The sequence below is a fragment of the Pteronotus mesoamericanus genome, unplaced genomic scaffold (assembly GCF_021234165.1).
Source record: "Pteronotus mesoamericanus isolate MK-2021 breed Mesoamerican mustached bat unplaced genomic scaffold, CSHL_Meso_final contig_591, whole genome shotgun sequence".
NCBI classification, from domain to species: Eukaryota; Metazoa; Chordata; class Mammalia; order Chiroptera; family Mormoopidae; genus Pteronotus; species Pteronotus mesoamericanus.
Genome location: NW_026555208.1, coordinates 1,426,453 through 1,449,638, shown reverse-complemented (window position 1 = coordinate 1,449,638; position 23,186 = coordinate 1,426,453). Strand labels below are relative to the sequence as shown.

Genomic DNA, 23,186 nt, shown 5'->3' with positions numbered 1-23,186 from the left:
GTTATCTAAATAAAGAAAAAGAAACTGGGAAAAGAAGGGGGAAAGTGAGTGAAGAGGATCTCCTTAGGAAAAGTTTCTGTGGATAGACCTGTGGGTAAGGACTGAATATACTATCCTGAGTACTGTAGCTGTACAGGGACATGATAGAACATCCCCAGCCAATCAAAAGAGCATATACCTCAAAGGAGCATGGACCATGGGCAACTGAGGGGACAGGGAGCACTTTTCCTCTTAGCCCTTCTCTTGCAATGGGAACACTAGTGGTTTGCTCCCAAGCAAATCCATGTGAGTGACTTTATTATACCCATGGTGTCATGTCTAAGTTGTACTTCCATGGCTGTATTTTGTTCAAACTGTTTCCTAAATGTGGTTATAGAAAATGTAAGTGTTAACAATAGTTATCTTCCATAGAACCATGTTTAGCTTTGATTATTTTGGAAAATAGGATTGTCACCAGTGTAACTATCATTCTGAATCAATGAACAAAAGGACCTGGAAAATAGCCTTTTTTGTGAAGGTCTCTAGATGATTGATAGGACAGGGATATTCTGGCTAAAGTTGGGGTTCTTTTTCGGCTTTGGGCACAGAAATGCTGAAAAGAGAAGAGAAAATGAAGCCTTGTTCTAGGTTTTACAATTTCCTAACCACAACTGCAGGGAAGAGATGTAGATGGAATGTAATTTCCTTCCCTCTATGCACTAACTTCTCTCCTGCTTTACATCTACGTCACTATGTGGAGGGCCTGGGTGAAGCATTGAAAACCTTGGCTGCATCAAATGAAGCTGATCAACATGCTCAATGAAGAAAATTATTATGAGTGAGTCATCATCATTCAATAAAAGTATGTTGCTACAGCATGCAGTTTACACTGGGCAAAATATCCTGGTCCTCAGGGTTCCTTAAATATAAATAATCCCTCTCTATTCTCATATCACAGGGATGTGGCAAAGGGACAACTGGAGGCTTAAGTTTGAACTCTTGTCCTAACATTTCCAGATTACTTCTCCTTGGACAACTTCATAAGCTTTCAGAAGCACATTTTTTTCATCTTAAATATGGAGATGTTGAACCTTTTGACAGAGAGTTGTTTATAGAATAAAACTGCTTTTATTATTTCATTGAACAAACATTATGATCTTATTTTTACAAAGTGCTATACTATAGGTTAGACGTATTGTACAACATAGAACGGTTTCTGTAAAACTTAAATCACACCAAGAATTACAATTAGTAATGATGATGATAATAACACATCTTCATTGGGTTCTTAATGCATCACATTGTTTTGTTACCTGATATTTAATTAATTCTCATATCAGTCTAATGAGATACATATTATTACAGTCAAAAACTACAGTTAACAATTCCTGATGAAGAATAAAAAATGTACATGTTATGAGTTGAAATGTGTTCCTCCAAAAGATATCTTGAAGTCCTAACTCCCAGGTACCTGTAAATGTGATCATATTTACAAATAAGTTCTTTGTTGGTGTAATCAAGATGGTAGATACCAGTAACAAAAAGATTGGTGAAATTCATTTCAACCACACCCTGGTTGTATATCCCAGGGTTCCAGTTTAAAATATGGATATGGGAGGATGATTAGCAGACTTCATTCCTAGTGGAGCCCGGGCTTGGTTTTCTTTCTTTCTTTCTTTTCTTCTTTGGTTTTTTTAATTTATTTTTTTAATTTTTCAAGTACAGTTGTCTCTATTTTCCCACCACCACTTTCTCTTGCCACCCCCACCCCCACTTCCCACCTTCAATCTTTCCCGACTTTGGCTTTGTCCATGGGTCCTTTGTACATGTTCTTTGACTTGACCCTTTCTTTTTTTTCGCCCATTACTCCCCTCTCTCTTCCCCTCTGGTTACTGTTGGTTTGTTTTTTCTTTCAATGTTGCTGGTTATATTTTGCTTGCTTGTTCCTTTTGTTAATTAGATTCCACTTATAGGTGATATCATATTTGTCTTTCACCCCCTGGCTTATTTCATTTAGCATAAACTCTCAAGTTTCATCCATGCTGTCATGAAAGGTAATAGCTCTTTCTTTTTTTCTGCTGTGTAGTATTCCATTGTGTAAATGTACCATACTTTTTTTAAAATTTAATTTATTTATTTTTTCAAATACGTTGGTCTCTGCCTTCCCCCGACCACTTTCCCTTGCCCGTCCCTGTCTTCCTCCCTCAATCTTTCCCCTTTGGCTTTGTCCATGAGTCCTTGCTATATGTTCCTTGACTTTTACCTTCCCTTCCTTTTCCTCTGCCCACCACTCACTCCTTCACCCTTGTCTCTGTTGGTTTCTTTTCCTTTCAGTGTTGCTGGTCTTATTTTCCTTGCATCTTTGTATTGTTGGTTAGGTTCCGCTTATAGGTGAGATCATATGGTATTTGTCTTTTGCCCCCTGGCTTATTTCACTTAGCATAATGTTGTTGAGTTCCATCCATGCTGTCGCCAAGTTTAGTAGTTCTTTTTTTCTTTCTGCTGTGTAGTATTCCATTCAGTAAATGTACCATCATTTTTTTGATCCAGTCATCTACTGATGGGAATTTAGGTTGCTTCCAACACTTGGCTATTGTGAATTGTGCTGCTATGAACATTGGGGTGCATAGGTTCTTTGGAATTGGCATTTTGGGAGTCTTAGGGTATAGTCCCAGCATGGAAATCACTGGATCAAAAGGCAGTTCCATTTTCAGCTTTTTGAGGAAATTCCACACTGCTTTCCACCAGTCTGCATTCCCACCAACAGTGTACTAGTGCTCCCTTTTCTCCACAGCCTTGCCAGCACCTGTTGTTTGTGGATCTGTTTATGATGGCCATTCTGACGGCTGTGAGGTGGTACCTCACGGTGGTTTTGATCTGCATTTCTCTGATGGCTAGTGATGCTGAGCATCCTTTCAAATGTCTCTGGGCCCTCTATATCTCTTCCTTGGAAAAGCATCTGCCCAGGTCCTTTGCCCATTTTTGGATTGGATTGTTTGTCTTCTTGGAGTGGAGTCAAGTGAGTTCTTTATATATCTTGGAGATCAAACCTCTATCTAATGTATCATTAGCGAATATATTTTCCCATAGAGTTGGCTTCCTTTTCATTTTGCTGATGTTTTCTTTAACCGTGCAGAAGCTTCTTATTTTGCTGAGGTCCCACTTGTTTATTCTTTCCTTTGTGTCCCTTGCTTTAGGAAGCATATCAGTGAAAAAATTGCTGCGTCGGATATCTGTGAGTTTCCTGCCAATGTTCTCCTCTAGGACTTTTATGGTGTTGCGACTTATATTTAACTTTTTTATCCATCTTGAGTTTATTTTTGTGTATGGTGTCCGCTGATGATCCAATTTCAATTTTTTTGCAAGTAGCCGTCCAGCTCTTTCAACACCATTTGTTAAAGAGGCTATTATTACTCCATTCTATGCTTCTTCTGCCCCCTTTGTCAAATATTAGATGCCCATAGAGACCTGGGCTTATTTCTGGGCTTTCTATTCTGTTCCACTGGTCTATGGGTCTGTTCTTGTGCCAGTACCAGATTGTTTTGAGTATAGTGGCTTTGTAGTACAGTTTGATGTCCGGTATTGTGATCCCTCCTACTTTGTGTTTCTTTCTCAAAATTGCTGTGGCTATTCAGGGTGGTTTATGGTTCCATATAAATTTTTGAAATGTCTGTTCTATTTCTGTGAAATATGTCATCGGTATCTTAATAAGGATTGCATTGAATCTATAAATTGCTTTGGGTAGTATGGACATTTTGATGATATTAATTCCTTCAATCCATGAGCATGGTATATGATTCCATTTATTTGTGTCTTCCTTGATATCTTTCTTCAATGTTGTAGAGTTTTCTGTGTACAGGTCTTTTACCTCTTTGGTTAAATTTATTCCTAATTACTTTATTTTTCTTCTTGCTATTGCAAATGGTATTTTTTTCTGATTTCTTCTTCTTCTATTACATTGCTGGTATACAAAAATACCTTTGATTTCTGAATATTGACTTTGTATCCTGCTGTTTTGCCAGATTCACTTATTAGATTGAGGAGTACTTTGGTGGAGTCTACAGGGTTTTCTATGTACACTATCATGTCATCTGCAACAATGATAGCTTTACTTCCTCCTTTCCTATTTGGATGCCTTTTATTTCTTTTTCTTGCCTGACCGCTGTGGCTAGGACTTCCAATACGATGTTGAAAAGAAGCGGTGAAAGCGGACATCCTTGTTGTGTTCCCGATCTTAGTGGGAAAGCTTTTAGTTTTTGCCCATTGAGTATGGTGTTGGCTGTAGGTTTTTCATATATGGCCTTTATTACATTGAGGAATGCCCCATTTATTCCCATTTGGCTGAGTGTTTTGATCATAAATGGGTGCTGTACCTTATCGAATGCTTTTTCTGCATCTATCAAGATGATCATGAGGTTTCTGTTTTTTCTTTTATTTATGTGATGTATTACGTTTATTGACTTGCGTATATTGAACCATCCCTGCATCCCTGGGATGAATCCCACTTGATCATGGTGGATAACCTTTTTAATGTATTGCTGGATGCGGTTTGCCAATATTTTGTTGAGGATTTTAGCATTATGTTCATCAGCAAAATTGGCCTGTCGTTTTCTTTCTTTGTAGGGTCTTTATCTGGTTTTGGGATCAGGGTGATGCTGGCCTCATTGAAAGAGTCTGGCAGTCTTCCCTCCTCTTGGATTTTTTGGAATAGTCTGAGAGGGACAGTGGTTAGCTCTTCCTTAAATGTTTTGTAAAATTCTCCTGGGAAACCAACCGGCCCTGGGCTTTTGTGTGCCGGGAGGTTCGTGATTACTGCTTCCATTTCCCCAGCTGTTATCGGTCTGTTCAAGCTTTCTGTTTCTTCCTCCTTCAGTGTTGGGAGATTATACTTTTCTAAAAATTTGTGCATTTCATCAAGGTTTTCAAATTTCTTGGCATATAATTGTTCATAGTAGTTTCTGACAATCCTTTGAATTTCTGTGGTATCAGTTGTTATTTCTCCTCCTTCATTTCTGATATTATTAATTTGGGTCCTCTCCCTTTTTCCTTGATGAGTCTGCTTAGAGGCTTGTCAATTTTATTTATCTTTTCAAGAACCAGCTTCTGGATTGGCTGATCCTTTGAATTGTTCTTTTCGTCTCTATGTCGTTCAGTTCTGCTTTCATCTTGACTATTTCCTTCCTTCTACTTGCTCTGGGATTTATTTGTTGTTGTTTCTCCAGTTCTTGAAGTTGTAGTGTTAGGTCTTTTATTTGAAATGTTTCTATCTTTTTTAGGTAAGCCTGTATTGCTATGAACTTCCCTCTCAGGACCGCCTTTGCTGTGTCCCATAGGTTTTGAACTGTTGTCTGATCATTTTCATTTGTTTCCAGAAATTTTTTGATTTCTTCTCTTATCTCATTATTGACCCACTCATTGTTTAATAGTCTACTGTTCAGTCTCCATTAGTTTGCAAGTTTTTGAAGTTTCTCTTTGAGGTTGATTTCCAGCTTCAAGCCCTTGTGGTCCGAGAAAAATCTTGGTATTATTTCAATTTTCCTGAATTTGCTGAGGTTTGCTTCGTGTCCTATCATGTGGTCTATCTTTGAAAAACTGCCATGAGCATTTGAATAGAATGTGTGTTTTTCTTCTTTGAGATGTAAGGTTCTATATATGTCAGTTAAGTCTATTTGATTCAGTGTGTCATTCAGCTGCACAATGTCTTTATTAATGTTTGTTTGGAAGTTCTGTCCATTTTTGACAGTGGGGTGTTGAAATCCCCTACTATCAGTGTGTTGCTGTCTATATCTTTTTTGAAGTCGTCCAACAATTTCCTTATATACTTGGGGGCTCCTATATTGGGAGCATATAAGTTTACAATGTTGATGTCTTCTTGATAGATTCTTCCTTTAAGTATTATAAAGTGCCCCTCTGGGTCTCTTTTTATGGCCTTTGTTTTGAAATCTACTTTGTCTGATACAAGTATGGCAACACTGGCCTTTTTTCTTGCCCAGTTGCTTGGAATATTTTTTTCCATCCCTTTACTTTCAATCTGTGTAGGTCTCTTCCTCTGGGGTGGGTCTCTTGTAGGCAGCATATGTGTGGGTCATGTTTTCTTATCCTTTGGCTATCTTGTGTCTTTTGATTGGGGCATTTAGTCCATTTACATTGAGAGTTATTACTGATAGAAACTTACTCATTTTTTCTCTTTGTACCTGTGTTTTTCTCTTTCTCACTCTTTTCCTTCATCTTCTTAAACCAGTCCCTTGAGCATATCTTGGAGTGCTGGTTTGGTAGAGATGTATTCTTTTAGCCTTCTTTTGTCTGGGAAACTCCTTATTTCCCCTCCTGTTTTAATTGAGAGCTTGCTGGGTAGAGCAGCCTTGGTTTTAGGCCCTTGCTCTTCAGTCACTTTGAAATATTTGTTTCCATTCCCTTCTGGCTTGTAGTGTTTCTGTTGAGAATTCGCTCCTAGGTGTTTCGTGGCCTCCTTGTATGTTACTTTCTCCTTCTCCCTTGCTGCCTTGAGGATTCTCTCTTTGTCTTTGCCATAGTTGCCATTTTAATAATGATGTGTCTTGGAGTGGGCCTCCTTGGGTCCCTCTTGAAGGGGTCCCTCTGTGCCTCCTGGATCCATGAGACCCTTTCTCTCCTCAAATTAGGGAAATTTTCCATCATTACTTTTTCAAAGAGGTTCTCTATCCCTTGCTCCTCTTCTCCTTCTTTTATCCCTATTATGCGGATATTATTGCGTTTCAATTTGCCCTGCATTTCCCTAAATGCCTCTTTATCTTTTTGAGTCTTTTTTTCCATTTCTTGTTCTTTCTGGGAGCTTTTTTCTACCTTATCCTCCATCTCACTGACTCGATCCTCGGCTTCATCCAGCCTGCTTTGAATTCTGTCTACTGTGTTCTTCAATTCAGAAATGGTATTCTGCATATCCTCTTGGTTCTTCTTGATAGTTTCTATGTCCTTTTCCAGGCTGATATAGTTTGTTGTAAGATCCTGATAGTTTCTCTGCAGTTTCTCATAGTTCTCTTTGAGCTGGCTGAGCTCATTGTACTTCCTTAGAGCCATTGTTTTGAATTCAATATCTGATGGTTCCCTTGCCTCTATTTCATTTAGCTCTCTCTGTGGGAAGTCCCCTTTTCCACTCATTTGGGGGGGACTTCTTTTTCTTCCCATTTTTGCGAGAGTCTGTTAAGTAATTTATTTATTTAATTATTTATTTATTTTTCTTCTGTTTCCATTGGGCCATCTTGATTTCCTGACTTTGTGGATTAAACTTCTGTGGTAGTAGGGGGGTCTTTTTATTTATTTATTTATTTATTTATTTATTTATTTATTTATTTATTCTTTACTCTTCTTTCTGGGCCTGCCTCTGATGATGTCACCTATACGACCTTGGGTCGTTTGTCTGAGCTTTCTAGGAGTCTACTGTCTGTGTCTGACTCTTGCTTTGGGCAGCTCTGTGACCTCTTCAGCCAGGGTTTGACTATTTCTTTGGATAGCTCTGCACTTTCAGACTGGCTCCTTGAGCGTGCTCCTTGTCTCAGGCAGGATCCCCAACCTTCCTGGTCACCGACTGTCCGGCCTGGGTGCATGCTCTTGCGGGGAGGGTGGGGGGTTTAGTCACCTGACCTTGCGCACTCCTTTGCCGTCAGCCACTGGCAGGGCTGGCACCGGTCATTTAGGGTCTTCTATTGTGTGCTTTCCCTGCTTTTGGCTCTTTGGGGGCATGGCCTGCCAGCGCAAAATGGAGACTAGTGAAATGGGAAGAAGTCAGCTTGTGGACTCTGGTTAATCCTGTGTCCAGTCTCTCCTCCAGGGTCTCTGGGCAGATCTATGACCCCTTTGGCTAGGGATCCACTATTTCTGCTGACTGTAATTGCGAGCCTTCTGGCTCCCGTCCCTGCTTCTGCCTCTTTGGGGGCGTGGCCTGCGTGCACAAATGGGGACTACAGAATGGGCAGGGACTCTGCTCCAGGGATCTCAGATAATCCTCCAGTGCTTTCCCCAACCCCTTCATCTCCGGTCTCTCCTCAAGGGTCTCTATGTAGCTATGTGTCCCCTTTGGCGAGGGATCCTCTGTTTCTTCCAGCCAGTCTGCCCTCAGCCCCTAGCCCACATGCCCACAAGCTGTGTGTGGAGCGTGCAAAGGCAGGTTAATTGATTCTCTTATGTCTGGGTGAGGTGGTAGCTGCTGAGTGGGAGGTGAGTTATGACCTGGGCTCCGCTGGCCACTGTCTCTGTTCTCTTCAAAAAGTTTTCCTCGCCAATCTTTCCTCAGGCACCAGTCCACTCCACTCTCCTGCTGCCTCTACCTAGAGATCAAGGAAGGCGGCTGCCACTGCAAATTTTTGTGCTGGCCCTTTAAATGTCTCTTTGCATCTCCAGCCACCTGTCTCTGGCAGAGAGCGCTCTTAAGCTTTACGGGGTTGCGTTTTGTCTGTGTGTTTTCCTGGTTTTAGCTGCTGTAGTCTAGGGGTCTCTGTTTATGGTTCAGACCCTGTTCTGGGGGGATCCAACTGGCTGTTTCAATGTCCCTCTGGTGCTGGTGCCTGTGGGCACCCAGCCGACCCTCTTGAGCCTCCACTGCACTTCTCACCCATTGGGATGTGTGAGAGTTGAATCCATTGTCTGTCTGCAGCTCCAAGGCTCCTCTCCCTCTATCGTTCCATTGTTTTCCAGGGGATTTCTCCACTATTTAGTTGCAATTCCAGTTTGGTCTTGGGAGAAGGTCAGCGTGACTCCCATTCACACCTCTGCCATCTTTCCAGTCTGTACCATAATTTTTGATCCACTCATTTACTGTTGGACACTTAAGTTGCTTCCAACACTTGGCTATTGTAAATTATGCTCCTGTGAATATTGGGGTGTATAAATTCTTTTGAATTGGTGTTTTGGGAGTCTTAGGGTATAATTCCAGTGGATTTGCTGGGTCAAAAGGCAGTTCCATTTTTAGTTCCAAACTGTTTTCCAAACTGTTTTCCACAGTGGCTGCACCAGTCTGCATTCCCACCAACAGTGTACTAGGCTTTCCTTTCCTCCACAACCTTGCCAGCATTTGTTGTTTGTTGATTTGTTTATGATGTCCATTGTGACTGGTGTGAAGTGGTATCTCATTGCGGTTTTAATTTGCATTTCTCTAATGGCTAGTGATGCTGAGCATCTTTTCATGTGTCTCTGGGCCCTCTGTACGTTCTCCTTGGAGAAGTGTCTGTTCAGGCCCTTTTCCCATTTATTAATTGGATTGTTTCTCTTCCTGGAGTGGAGTCATGTGAGTTATTTATATATTTTGGAGATCAAACCTTTGTCTGAGGTATCATTGGCAAATATATTTTCACATAGAGGTGGTTCACTTTTCATCAGCACAGAAATAATCAAGTAGATCAACGAAATAAAATGAGCATTTTAGAAACAAACATATATCTGTCTAAAAATGTAAGATATGATTAAACTGATATTTCAAATCAATGGGGGAAAATAAAGCGTATTCAACAAATAAGGTCATGGACCACCATTACTTGAAATAAAACAAATATAGAGCCTTATTTCACACATGACACAAAAAATATTCAGATGGGTTAAAAATCAATATGTAAAATCTAAGAAGTTTTAGGAGAAAATAAAAAATAATATTTTTCTTACCCTGAAGTAAAATATTCAAACCCAAAAGCTATAAAGTAAAATATTGACAATATGACTATATTAAACATTTCAGACGATACAGTAATATACATATAAACAAAGTAAAGGATGAGTAATAGAATAGGAAAGTATTTGAAACACATCTAAAAAAGAGTTAATAGTTTTTTATTTTTTAGGGCAAAAATTCTAAAAATATTTAATCAAAAATGGATAGAAAATACAAAAAGTCATTTAAAACTTTTTGAAAATAATAGAAATAGTTAAGAAATATACAAAAACAGGTTTAGTTTCAATAAATAATAAGGTAACAATTAAAATAGCAGACATCATTGTAACAATCAGATTAGTAAGTATTAAAAACATTGATAATATCAAGTGTTGGTGACTGTGGAAGGAACTGAGTGTTCATAGACTCTTTTTCTGCATCTTCCTAAAGCAGTCCCTTTAGCATATTTTGCAATGCTGATTTGGGGGAGGTGTATTCTGTTAGCCTTCTTTTGTCTGGAAAACTCCTTATTTCACCATCCATTTTAATTGAAAGCCTTGCTGGGTAGAGCAGTCTTGGTTGCAGGCCTTTGCTTTTCATTCCTTGTATTATTTCTTGACATTCCCTTCTGGCTTGTAGTGTTTCTGTTGAGAAGTCAGCTGCTAGCCATATGATCCTTCCTTGTATGTTACTACCTGTTTCTCCCTTGCTGCCTTTAGGGTTCTCTCTCCATCTCTGATATTTGCCATTTAAATGATGATGTGTCTTGGAGTGGGCCTCATTGGGTTCCTCTTGAATGGGACCCTCTGTGCTACCTGGGCTTGTGTGACTTTCTCTCTCTTCAAATTAGGAAAGTTTTCCATCATGACTTTTTCAAACAGGTTCTCTAACCCTTGCTCCTCTTCTTCTCCTTCTGGTATCCCTATTATACAGATATTATTACGTTTTGGGTTATCCTGCATTTCCCTCAGTGCCTCTTCATTCTTCCTGAGTCTTTTTTCATTTTCTTGCTCTTTCTGGGAGCTTTATTCTACCTTATCCTCCAGCTTGCCAATTCAATCCTCTGCTTCATCTAGCCTGCTTTTGATTCCTTCTACTGTGTTCTTCAATTCGCAAATTGTATTCCATTTCCTCTTTCCTCCTGTTGATAGTTTCTATGTCCTTTTTCATGCTGATATATTTTCCTTTAAGTTCCTCATCGTTTCCCTGTATTTTTTTGTAATTCTCTCTGAGCTCACTGAGCTCATTGAGCATCCTTAGAATTGTTGTTTTGAACTCAATATCTGATAGTATATTTGCCTCTATTTCATTTAGTTCTCTTTCTGAGGATTCCTTCTTTCCCTTTGACTGAGGGTGTTTCTTTGTCTTCCCATTATTTGTGAGACTCTTCTGTTTTGCTTCTGCTTCTTAAGTTGATCTGTCTTCAGTTCCTGACTTTGTGGTGTGAACTTCTATGGTAAAAGACTGCTGTTTTTTTCTCTCTGGATCTGCCTCTGATGATGTCAGATGCTGACCCTGTCTGACCTTAGGGAGTCTGTTCGAGACTTCCAGTAATTTACTGTCTGTGGCTGTCTCCTTTAGTTGTTAATCTAGTCATGCTGCATTCAGCAGGCAGGCTTTACCACTAACAGGCCAGGGTAGAGTCCCTTCTTGGGGTGGGGCTATTGGGTCCTCTCACCTACTGTCGCTCAGGGGAGTGGTCTGCCTGAGCAAGATGGCTGCCACCACATAGGGGTGATGAGTCAGCACTGGGATCCTGCTGGCTGCTCTCTTACTTCTCTCCCCAAAGCCTCCTTACCCAGTCTCTTCTCAGGTGTCTCCAGCCCACTCCACCCCCGCCTTTGCTGGAGACCAGGGTAAGTGGCTGCGAATAAAAATTTATGTATTGGACCTTTAAATGGCTCTTTGTGTCTCAAGGCACCCATCTCTGGCAGAGAGCAACAGTGCCGCTTTTTGCACCTGGTTGCTATCTGTGTACTTTTTGGGCTCTGATGCTCTAGGCTGGAGATCCCCACTTATGGTTCAGACCCCGCTCTTCTCAGGGACATCTGACTGGCTGTTTCAATGCCCATCTGGTGCTGCCACCAGTGGGCGCCCCGCCTGCCTTCTCGAGTCTCTACTACATTCCTTACCAGTTAGGTTGTGCTAAAACTGATTCTTCTGTCTATCTGAGGTTATAAGGCTCCTCTCTCACTATTGTTCAGTTGTTTATTCCAGGTAATTTCTCCACAATTTAGTTGTAATTCCAGATTGGTCCTGGGAGGAGGTCAGTGTGACTTCCACTCACTCCTCTGCCATCTTGATTTTTCCTTAATGAATAAATTTATCATTCTGAAATTAATTTTCGCTTATGTAAACTAATATTAATACTGGTATCTCTCTTCTAGGATTATTTTGAAAATTAAATGAGGTAATGGAAATATAGCACTTGACACTTAGTAAGCACCCTTGTAATAATATAGATTGTTAAAATACATAACCTAATCCAGTTTGTCAAATTTATTTATAATTTTGTAAATGTATTTGTAGTTTACTTGTATTTTTCTTTCTTATGAATTTTGCCTTCTGTATTTTTCTTCTTTTCTATTTTCTGATTTTGCCACCAGAATAATGTCAGTTTTCTAAAACAATTTTAAAAGCTTTATTTATGAGTAAATACTTTATGAATGAGTTACTATAACATAAGAAACAAAAAAGCTGCCCTGGCTGGTACGGCTCAGTGAATTGAACACTGGTCTGCACACCAAGGTTTTGCCAGTTTGATTCCCAGTCAGGTCACATGCCTGGGTTGTGGGCCAGGTTCCCAGTAGGGAGTGCATGAGAGACAACCACACATTGATGTTTCACTCCCTTCTTTTCTCTCCCTCCTTTCCCCTCTGTAAATAAATAAATAAATAAATCTTTAAAAAAAGAAACATAAAAAATTGTCATGGCTTAACATCTTACTTGGAAGGTAATCTGCAAAGACTTTTTTGTCACCTTTATAGTTTTGATCTCCTTAGATTTTATAAATTTATATATTTACAAAATCCCTATATATTTAAATAAAGCAACATTTCTTTATTTATTTACATAATATATTTACATATATTTCTTTATAATTATATATTTATATCTTTATATATTTATATAAAGTATCATTTCTTCTGTTCACTGCTTTTCAGTTTATATTATTGTCACCTTAGCCCTATTCTCTGCATGTTCCTTTGCTCGTCCCATCTTAAGTGTCAACCAGTGTCCCATTTCTAATTAGAAGACAATTTTTTATTTTTTCAACTCCTAGAACCACACTCCCCCAAATCAAGCTTATCTAGCTTCCATACTCTAATGAGAATGACGTTATATAATTTCAGCAATGACTCTTTTATAGTATGTCCTGAGGCTTACCCTAATAAGAGCATGGGGTTTCACTGAATCCTCAAGCCTAGGTAGAGCTCTCTTAACACTGCAGGTTCTATACTCTCCTGACTGAAAGATTGTCTGAGTAAGGTATGGACTGAGAGTCTCTGAAGAGTCCCAAGAACTGGGATAATCTGGAGCTGGAGACCACAATTCATACAAGTAACTGTATGCTGGAATTGGATCTGGTAAACTAAATGTACATACAGTAGAAGTAACCATCACACTACAAATACATTTGTTTATTTCCAAATCTTTTAATGTTTTACAAAATGAAAAGATTTTCCTAACAGTTTTTTTTTTGTTTTTTTTTTAGTTCACAGTGCCAAATTAATATTGCTTTATAACATTTTATTGGCAAGGATACTGAAACTCAAAGAGCTTTAAATGAAATTCTCAAGTAATGTTCAAGTCAAGGTCAAAGCCTGAATTTAAACCTGGGCTTATGATTCTTGGTTAATTTCTCTTACCACTGTATCCTGCTTGGTCTTCACAAAATCCCGCATCATTTTAAAGGCATGAACTTTAGCTTCCGACATGTGAATGAAGAGAAGCAGCTTTTTCAAGGCACAATTTTTTGGAAACCTTTTTCTCCCTTTAGAAATTTTGTATTATCAGTGGGGTTTAAATGTGAGATATTTTTTGTACATGTCTTATGGCAAAATAGAGAGATTGTTTTGGAATTTTTGAGCTATGTCTTGCCTTACAATGGGGTGCACAAATTATGAGAAATGGGTGAAATATCATGTGATTGGCTTATGCGAGAATGCCAACGGAATTTAATAAGAATATTTTCGGTGTTTTCTTCGGTCTTATCTCATTATTGTTTTAATGGACTATTGTAGAAGATCCTTCTGGGACTAATGGTCAACTATGTTTAGGGTTGAGAATCCTTAGTACACGCTCTCTTATTTGTTTTGTTCTGACCCCATAGATTACAGGGTTAAGAGCAGGGGGAACAATCACGTACAGATTGGCAAGGAGAATGTGGATGTAATGAGGGATGTTGTGACCAAATCGATGTGTCATGAAGGAGAAGAGGGCTGGCAGGTAGAAAGCTAACATGACACAGGTATGGGAGCCACATGTGCTCAGAGCTTTGAGCCGGGCATCCCAGGATGGGAGGTGGAAGACTGCTCGGAGGATTTGAACATAAGAAAATCCAATCACAGAAAGGTCAATGTATCCCACTGAGAAAGCAACCAAGCCATATATAACATTGACCCTAATACTGGCACAAGCCAATTTTGCTAAGCCCATGTGTTCACAGTAGGTGTGCGGAATAATCCGCACACCACAAAAAGGCAATCTCAGGATGAGAAATATGAATGGAGTCACAAACACCAAAGTCCTGACTATAATGACTATACCTAGGATGGCTATAACCTTATTGGTGAGGATCATGCTGTATCTCAGGGGGTTGCAGATGGCAACATAGCGATCTATGGCCATGACTGTCAGCACCACAGACTCCAGGCCAGTGCATATGTGGATAGTGTACATTTGTGTGATGCAAGCACCAAATACAATGTCCCTGAGATTGAACCAGAAAATGCCCAGCATCTTGGGGATGGTGGCTGTGGACAGGCCAAGATCAGTGCAGGCCAACATGGCCAGGAAATAAAACATGGGTTGGTGGAGGCTGCGTTCAGTCTTGATCACAAAGAGGATAGTGATGTTCCCCAGGAGGGCTATTAGATACACTGCAAAGAAGGGGAAGCCAATCCAGATGTGTACATCTTCTAGCCCTGGAATACCTATCAGAAGGAAGGAAGGAGGGTGGAACTGGGTATTGTTGAGATGCAGCATATTAGTGAAAATTGGTTATAGATGCATTTCTTGCAGGAGTTTTCTTGCTTCCAGTGAGAGTACCTAACCTCCTTCATAACATGTTGCCTACTTTCTGGAGAAACAGAAAAGCCATTCTTTAATTCCATAATACAGCAGAGGACACCTAGAGAGGAAATAGGAGGCACAGTTAAAGAAAGACACTCTCATATTCTTTTCATGATATTTTACCGGTCATTGTTCTACCTGCGGAGAATAATAAGTTTGTCCTCCAAATTTATACCAACTCAAAAGCTGGAAAAATAACACACACACCCATACCCCCACATGAATTCTACTCCGAGTCCCACTTATACATAGCTCTAAAATTTCTCTTGATTCATCAAACAAGCCCAGTTTAGAAAGGCCATAGCCATCATTACTTGTACAGCTATTCAGGCTGGCATCACCAGATATTCTCCAACAAAAGAACATCTCTGAACAGTACTATAATGGCAGTGCCAGCTGCCTCCCAGAGAAAATGAATCATAATACCAGGAGTTAGAAAAGCTCTACGGATTTCAGGAATATTGCATTTCTCTACCTTAAAGTTCACATTCTACCTGTTATGTTTCATTAAAAAAGAAGACACTCTCACTTCAAAAGACTTGCTTCACTAATGTAGGCAACCATGCAGAAAATTTCCAAATATAACAATTCTGCACTTCTCCTGTCTTCCTTCCCTTCAGTCTCTAAGGAAAAGCCTACTTATTGCATTAAATTAGCAAATATCTGCTGTTAATTATATCTGTTAATGAGGATGTTAAGCATAAGAAAGATGGTGTGTATGTTAGTGTGTGTCAAATATCACGGGACTGGGATTGAGGTGAAGATGATGACTCACCTGGTCTTATCAGCTGGTCTGAGGGTTCAAGGGAATGATACACTCCTGTAAAGTAGACCTGACCTAAAAAATTTTTAAAAATTCTACGTGGGAGAAAACCCAGTAAAGATAAAGGATTGACTAGCTGGTGTTTGAATCTGAATGAAGGAATGGAATTAAGGCATTTAGACACATCGGGAGACTATTACATGATTTCAGCAAAACAGTGGTCCCTCCTAGAACTGCAAAGTCTGATATGTTTCCGGGGGATGCTTTCCTGAGGAAATGCTAACTAAATTGATAGCTGAAGGATGAGAAACTACTAAGAAGTGGAAGAGGGAAATGAGCTGGGAAAATATTTCCAGTTAACAGGAACAGGGGGTGCAAAGACAGCAATGGGATCATGTAGGCTCTTGCGGCTAATTTTAAGGGGTTTTATCTTCATCCTAGAAACAATGGTAAGAAACTGTAGGATTTTATGCCGCAGTGTAGTGCGTGATTGAATTTGCATTTCAAAAATGTCACCCTGGATGCACTGTCAAAAATGTATTAAAGGCAGCAAGTGCATGTGTAGTTGGATCAGTTAGGCTATCACAGGGGTCCAGATTGAAGACAATGTTATCTTGTACCATGGTGTTAGTGACTTTTTGGAGCAGGTCAACTTTCCAAGTGTTTAACAGTATTAGTCTTCAGAAATAGCTATCTGATCTATCATTTTCCCCTTCACAACCACTGAGTTAATTAAAATGTGTATAATCTTTTTATCTTAACTTTTTCTATAATTCTTTCCTCTTTACCAATGGCCCTCAGTGATTTTCTTTTTGAACGCATGTGACTGATCATCAATACAGGATGGGGCAAAAGTAGGTTTACGGTTGTGAGTACATAAAACACAAAGAGTTTATTCTTGTATTATTACTTATTAATTATTGTATTATTTTTCATGCAAACAACTGTAAACCTACTTTTGCCCCACCCTGTATAATCCCATTAATAAAATACGATTGAGAAGCAGTGATCACACCCTTAGAAAAAGGGGTAGGGAACTCTGTGCAGACCTAGGGGAGAAGGATTTATACATAGTTTGCAAAGTCCTCTGTTCACTCCTTGTGGTGGCATTTAGGATGGGTAGGAGAGTGGAAGTTATTTACCTGGTGGGATTTGTTATTTTGTTCCTGCCAAGAAAATGATTAAGTTCATCTATCAAGTATCTAAAACCATATAGATTTTTACATCCCGAGACTTAAGCTTTCCTCCTATATTCCGGATCTTCTGCTAACTTACCACCACTGCTGCTCTCTGCCCTCATCTGTCATATTATAAAAGTTTCAGTTATTAATCTTTAATCCATTTAACAAATATCTATATCTGCCAAGTACTGCTACACATGCAGGCAAGCAGCACAAGTTGAGTCAAAGTTCCCAAATTTGTGAAGCCTGAAGCATAGCTACTCATGCCAGTATTTTGCTTCTTGCCTCACACAAGGTTTCCACTGTCATAATAATTCTTCCATTTTTTAAAAGTCTTTGTAGGGAAACTTTTAAAAGGGTGCTTTGGTATTCTGAATATATTCCAAATTCAGAGTGATCCTTGTAAATACTCTTACTGTCCTTATCAAAAGGCATTGTCTGTCTAGATCACTGCCTCTGCAGCAGCCACTGCCATCGCTGTGACCGCCGTGGATGCAGTCGTCATCTTTCATCTGTTTCACCAGCACTTCCATGTCTATTCTCTAGGTTACCTTCCGCGTAACTCTCTGAGATTCTCTCTTTCCCTCCCTTTCTGATCCTTTCTTTTCACTTTCAGACACTCAGTTCCCTAGGATAAACTGAACTTCTCCCTGGGTCTGGCTTTTATCCCATGCAACAGAATTGGAGAAGCTCTTACTCAGGTTCCCAGGCTTCCCATTTCTCAACCCTTCTTTGTCCCGTTTCTAAATATATTGTGACCTTCTCCCACTAGGATGGCTGTGTCTGTGTAAGAAGTTCTCCTCTGAAGTGTGAAAAGTAGAAGGAAGTAGGGAAGAAAAGACCCTATTTGTACCAGCTTTTCAATGGTATGAAAAGTTACCATTGGCATTGACCCTCGTGTTTACAAGCAACTTTCTTTATTCGTGTGTTTTATATATATATATATATATATATATATATATATATATATATATATGTTCTGGGGTTGTTAATATATTTATTTAGTTCAGTGAGTGTGTGCTGTGTGCTTCTGTGTTAGTAAATGCCGTGTAGCTATGAAGCCAGTTATTGTCCACACAACTCTAATCTCTCTATTTTGCTGCATTGCTTGGAGAGGGCCCTATCTAAAGACTCTTGGCTGAGTCAGGGGAGCTCCACCTCCTCCATGAATCACTTTAGTTACACTCATTACAAACTCTCTTCCAGCATTACCAGGAACTAACTCACTTACCTCTGCCAAGCATCTGAGAAATCGTTTGTGAAGAATTGGATACCACAGACTGCAACCTGCATGCGACTAAGTTCTCAATAGTCAGGGCCAAACAGTTATACTGAACTCACTCTAGTCCCCTGGGAAGAGTCTCCACACAGTGGGTTGTGCTCCTGGGCCGGGAGTAGTGGGACAGGAAATTTCCATATATCCCTGATGATCAAGCTCTGTGATTTCTGGTTAGAGGTACCTTCTGGTTATAGATAATTTAGAATTTACATCCTCCAGCAAGTGTCCTCCCCATATAGGTCCCAGGAGTCTAGTCAGTCAGAGGCATAATGGCCAGCATTTTAAACCCCACTGTGGTACCAGGTGAGCAGGTACTTTGGAAAGACAGTGAACACAGAGAAAGAACACTATAGGAAAAACCCAATATTTCCCCAAAGTCAGCTCAGAAGTATATGTACATTTAGTAAATAGCAGAGCCAGAATTCTAACATAAGTTTCCAAACCCTGATGTATATCGGTTCTAGGAATTACATGAGATCATTTTTGTGAGAATATAGTGCTTTGAACACTATATATAATATTAATTAATAGAAACATGAAAATAAATATATATTTACACAAAGGAAAGCAGTTTATCATATCCACTTAGAACATGACCATTTTGTCCACCTATTTGTTCTGTGACCTAGGCTGATTTAATTTGTCATTCTGAGCCTTGATTTTCTTACAGGAAAAATGAGAAAAAATTACACTGACTTATAGGATTGTTTTAATGATATAAGAGGCTAATGCCTAGAAGGTGCTCAAATAAACACTAATCATAATTATTGCATTACATTATCCCTGAAATCAACATTTTGGAGTCAGATAACTTAAATTTAAATCCCTTTCCTGTGATTCAAAAGCTGAGTGATGTTAAACATGTTTCTTAACTTTTCTAAGGCTCATGTTACCCCTATAAATTCACAAGGGAAATGAAAATGACATTTAGCATGTTTTTTTCTCCAGATTAAGTGGAATAATTCATTTAACTAAAATAGCAATATTTGAAAGTAGATTTAAGCTATTATTAAAATGGGTATTACCGTTATCACTTATTTCAAATAGTGATAGATATTTTTATTTTGGTGTTGAATTTATTATTTATCCATTTATTTTTTTATTGTTGTTTGAGTACAGTTGTCTCCATTTCCCCCCCACTACCCTCCCCTGCCCTACTCACCGCCACCTCCCATCCTGAAATCTAACCCCCTTTGGCTTTGTCCGTGGGTCCTTTATACATGTTCCTTGACAACATTTCCCCTTTCCCCTGTTATTCCCTTGCCCCTACCCCTCTGGTTACTGCCAGTATGTTCTTTATTTCAATGTTTCTGGTTATATTTTGCTTGCTTGTTTGTTGTGCTGATCAGATGAATTTAAATAGAAAAATTCTAGTTACTTTTTAGTTCACTAGATTGCTCACATAAGCAATTTGTTCAAGAAGTGTATTTAGTTTTACCACTAGATGTCATTAATGCTCATATGACAAGCAAACATTCCTTAATTCAACATACATTTGCTAAGTTTCTGCCATAAGTTAGACAACATAGTAATTGTGTTCAATAAATATAAGTCAAAATAATAAAAGTTGGCTTGTAATTTTAGCATTTTATGTTGTAATGGTCAAATCTACTGCATTTCTTGAACAAATAATGAAAGATCTCATGTGAGCTACCAGGCTAGGTAAGTGTAAGTTTTCAAGATATTTTATATATGTATCTTAACTTGTATAGCTCCAGAGCTAATACTCTCTTCTCTTCAGGGAGCTTTAATTTGTTTTATGGTAAATGAGTGTAAAAAATAAAAAGTTAGTGCCTCTTCTTAATTATCTATAATATTTTCAACAAAATTTGATATATCTAGATATATACTCTTGTATCAATGTTTCAGAACTTCAATTCTAGTTAAAGTTTTAGGAAGCTCAATGTTTTCCTCAATAACCATAATTCTTATAAAACATAGAAGAGAATACTCCTGGCATATCAGTTTTTTCCTTCATCCCACTTTTGGCCTGAAAGAGAGAATACTCAAAAATTATGTGAGAATATATAGGACTACAAACATAGAGCTGGGTGGCAATTACATGATTATTTAATTTCTTCTTTGAAAAAATTTCAATCTTTAAGAAAAACATACTAGAATTGATTTCAAGTATATTTGTCTATATGATTTTTTTAAATGTCAGTATTGTTTTGAATAACTCTTGAGCTGTATAAAAGGATAAAAAGAAATTCAAATTTCTTCTAAGGGAACTCTGAGAACAAAAAGAGAGGCAGTACCTAACACTACAGATATAATCCTGAAGAAATAGTGGAGAATAGTAATTGAAAGGTAAACACATAAAAATCCTGGCCTTCAAGAATATGTTTAGAATTTTCCTCCAGTTCTTCATTTATGTGGGCCAATGTGCTGGCTACCTGCTGTTTGCCGTTCCAGCTCCACTCCACACTCTGTGTCCTAGAGGGCTCACAGTGCGCATGGATAGTCTCCCTTGCCCTTTGGCATTCACTTGGGTTCAGGAAATGAAAACTACCAAGAAGTGGGTAGAGAGGAAATAAAGTCAGGATATCTATTCTTGTTTCTACTTGCTCTGTGCTTACTGATGGCCTGCTGGTCACCATTGGCTGGGTCAGTTCTCAAAATAAGTCCCAACTCCTGCATGTAGGAATCTTCACACTGTTCTCTAAGTATGTAGTCCTTTCTCTTCAGGCCAAGGAGTTGTAAATATCTCTTGCTGTGGCTTCCCTACACGGTGCCTCATTTGTCATAACTTAAGGGGCCTAGCTTTTTTGCCACTCTTTTTCTAAAACTTTAACTAATATAGCCAATAAGAAGCTTTACCTTTTCCTGCAGATCCTTCTATTTAAACTTAATTGTAATTTATATAATAATATACCATAAATGATACATCATGTGTACACAAACATATGTGTATATTTACAGATGCATGTTAATATGTACACCTTATATATAATTGGTGTTAGTGTTTATTTTTGTCATAGGCAGTTTTATCTTTGAACTCCCATTGCTCAAAGGCTTTTGAAATACACTCCAATATATCTCAAAGTAGCTCGTTTTGTAGATTAAGAAAGACTAATACTTTGTTAAAGATTTAAAAATGGTTAATAAGTACTGAAACCAAATTTAATGTTATTAGTCACCAGAAAAATGAAAATTAAAACTATAGTGAGATACTGATTCTCATGCACTAGAGTAGCTGAAATTGAGAAGGAAACAATTAGAACTCTCATACTTTGTTGGTAGGGCATAAAATCAGGAAACCACTTTGGAAACATATTGGAAATTTTTTTAAATTTAAAGTTGGCACCTGGAAAATGAAAGGATCTGCAAGCATCTGAAAGTTATATGAGTTTTACCAGAATAATGTTAAGGTTCTGTCTAAATATTATGAGTTATGGATCAATTAACCACTTGAGTGAATCAACATTGGAACAGAGTCAAGAAGATATTATATTTGGATTAAACTTCATGAAAGTTAATTTCTTTAAGTTATACTGAGTATGCGCTGGTGGGTAACATAAAGTAAGAGATAAAATGCACTAAAATCCAATGAGCTAGCCTGGTTTTCATGTTGTGTGAAGTACCCCGTGATTCACAAAGGGATACCAATGAGAAGGAGTATCTGGGAGAGTAAGAGAGGTTTATGGAAAATGACATTGTTTTGGAACATTTAATCTAATAAAATATAAGTAACTCTGGAGTCGCTGTATTTTTCTCATCACCATTTCTTCAATTATTTTTATCTTTTGCATATATGTATTTTCTTCTTTTATATATTGGCTATTAAGCATGTGTGTAAATGCATTTAATATTCTCACACACAGCAAATTCATGACTGAGTTACCATAAACAGTAGCATGTTTGTGTTATACACACATGTATACAGCTGTATACATAAATCAGTACTCAAACTGCATACGATTTATTTCTAGAACTTTGTGGCCATACTTCAGGTCCAGGAAAGCATTATTTTGACTCATACCACAAGTATAAAATGTGAAGTTAGAAACTGGGCATTCAGAAACCAAATGTAAAAATGTTTACAGGACTTGCCCTACCACTGTATACTGTGCCTGGGACAACTATTTTTGTGGGATCACTGACTATTGGACTAAAAATGTATTATAAAAATTCATGGACCTATGAGATATATCATAATTTATTAATGAAAACTGAGGATAATGAGTAGAAAATAATTAATTATATATTTGACTGTTCAATCAATGCACATGAAGAGTCTAGTGTTCACACACTTTCTTCTTTTCTGTTTAGTTTCATCTATTTATGTTTTTTTAATTGTTAAAATAGGCCATTTCTGGGCATTTCAATTCTTCTGCTATGGTAGAAGGTACTAGCACTGCTACTACTTTCAGTGCTGCCAATTTTCAGAGCAATATTGGCCATCTTGCTTCCAGCATTTCTATATTCCATTTATTTATTAGGTCAGTGTTCAATCAGCATTGACACTGACCTAAAGAGAAGACATATGGAGAGATGGGGATAATTCATACCCTTTTTCCACCAGCCATTCTATTCCCCAAACACTGCTGCCTCTAGAATATCTTTCTTCTCTTGCCCATTTGCTTGGAATATTTTTTTCCATCCCTTTACTTTCAATCTGTGTAGGTCTTTTGCTCTGAGGTGGGTCTCTTGTAGGCAGTATATATGTGGGTCATGTTTTCTTAATCATTCAGCTATCCTGTGTCTTTTCATTGGGGCATTTAGTCCATTTACATTGAGAGTTATTACTTATAGAAACCTATTCATTTTTTCTCTTTGTACCTGTGTTTTTCTCTTTCTCACTCTTTTCCTTCATCCTCTTATCTTTCTTTTCCATTAGTCTTTTCCATTTGTCCAGTTTCATAGGGGTGGGTAAGCAGAGTGGACAGGAAAGATAGCTTTGCTTTATCTGTCAACCCTAAACCACTTTCAGTATAAATGAAAAACCTGGCCACTACTATCCAATATAATAGAAAACTGAAAAGAGAGCTGAGATTAAATATGAGTAGGTTGTGAAGATATTTTCTCAATCTTTTCACAGAGCTATTATTTCTCTACAAATATTTTTACAGC

At 38.3% G+C, this 23,186-nt stretch overlaps 1 protein-coding gene across 1 annotated transcript; it reads right to left on the bottom strand.

Moving 5' to 3' along the window:
* Positions 1-13,861: 13,861 nt before the first annotated feature.
* Positions 13,862-14,803, bottom strand: LOC129076519 (olfactory receptor 52E5). Its single transcript, XM_054580677.1, has one exon. It carries the CDS (start codon positions 14,801-14,803, stop codon positions 13,862-13,864), a length of 942 nt encoding a protein of 313 aa, XP_054436652.1.
* Positions 14,804-23,186: the final 8,383 nt, after the last annotated feature.

What these genes read in the sequence shown, in the direction of transcription:
- LOC129076519 (XM_054580677.1), bottom strand. Translation starts at nt 14,803, where the DNA reads ATGCTGCATCTCAACAATACCCAGTTCCACCCTCCTTCCTTCCTTCTG.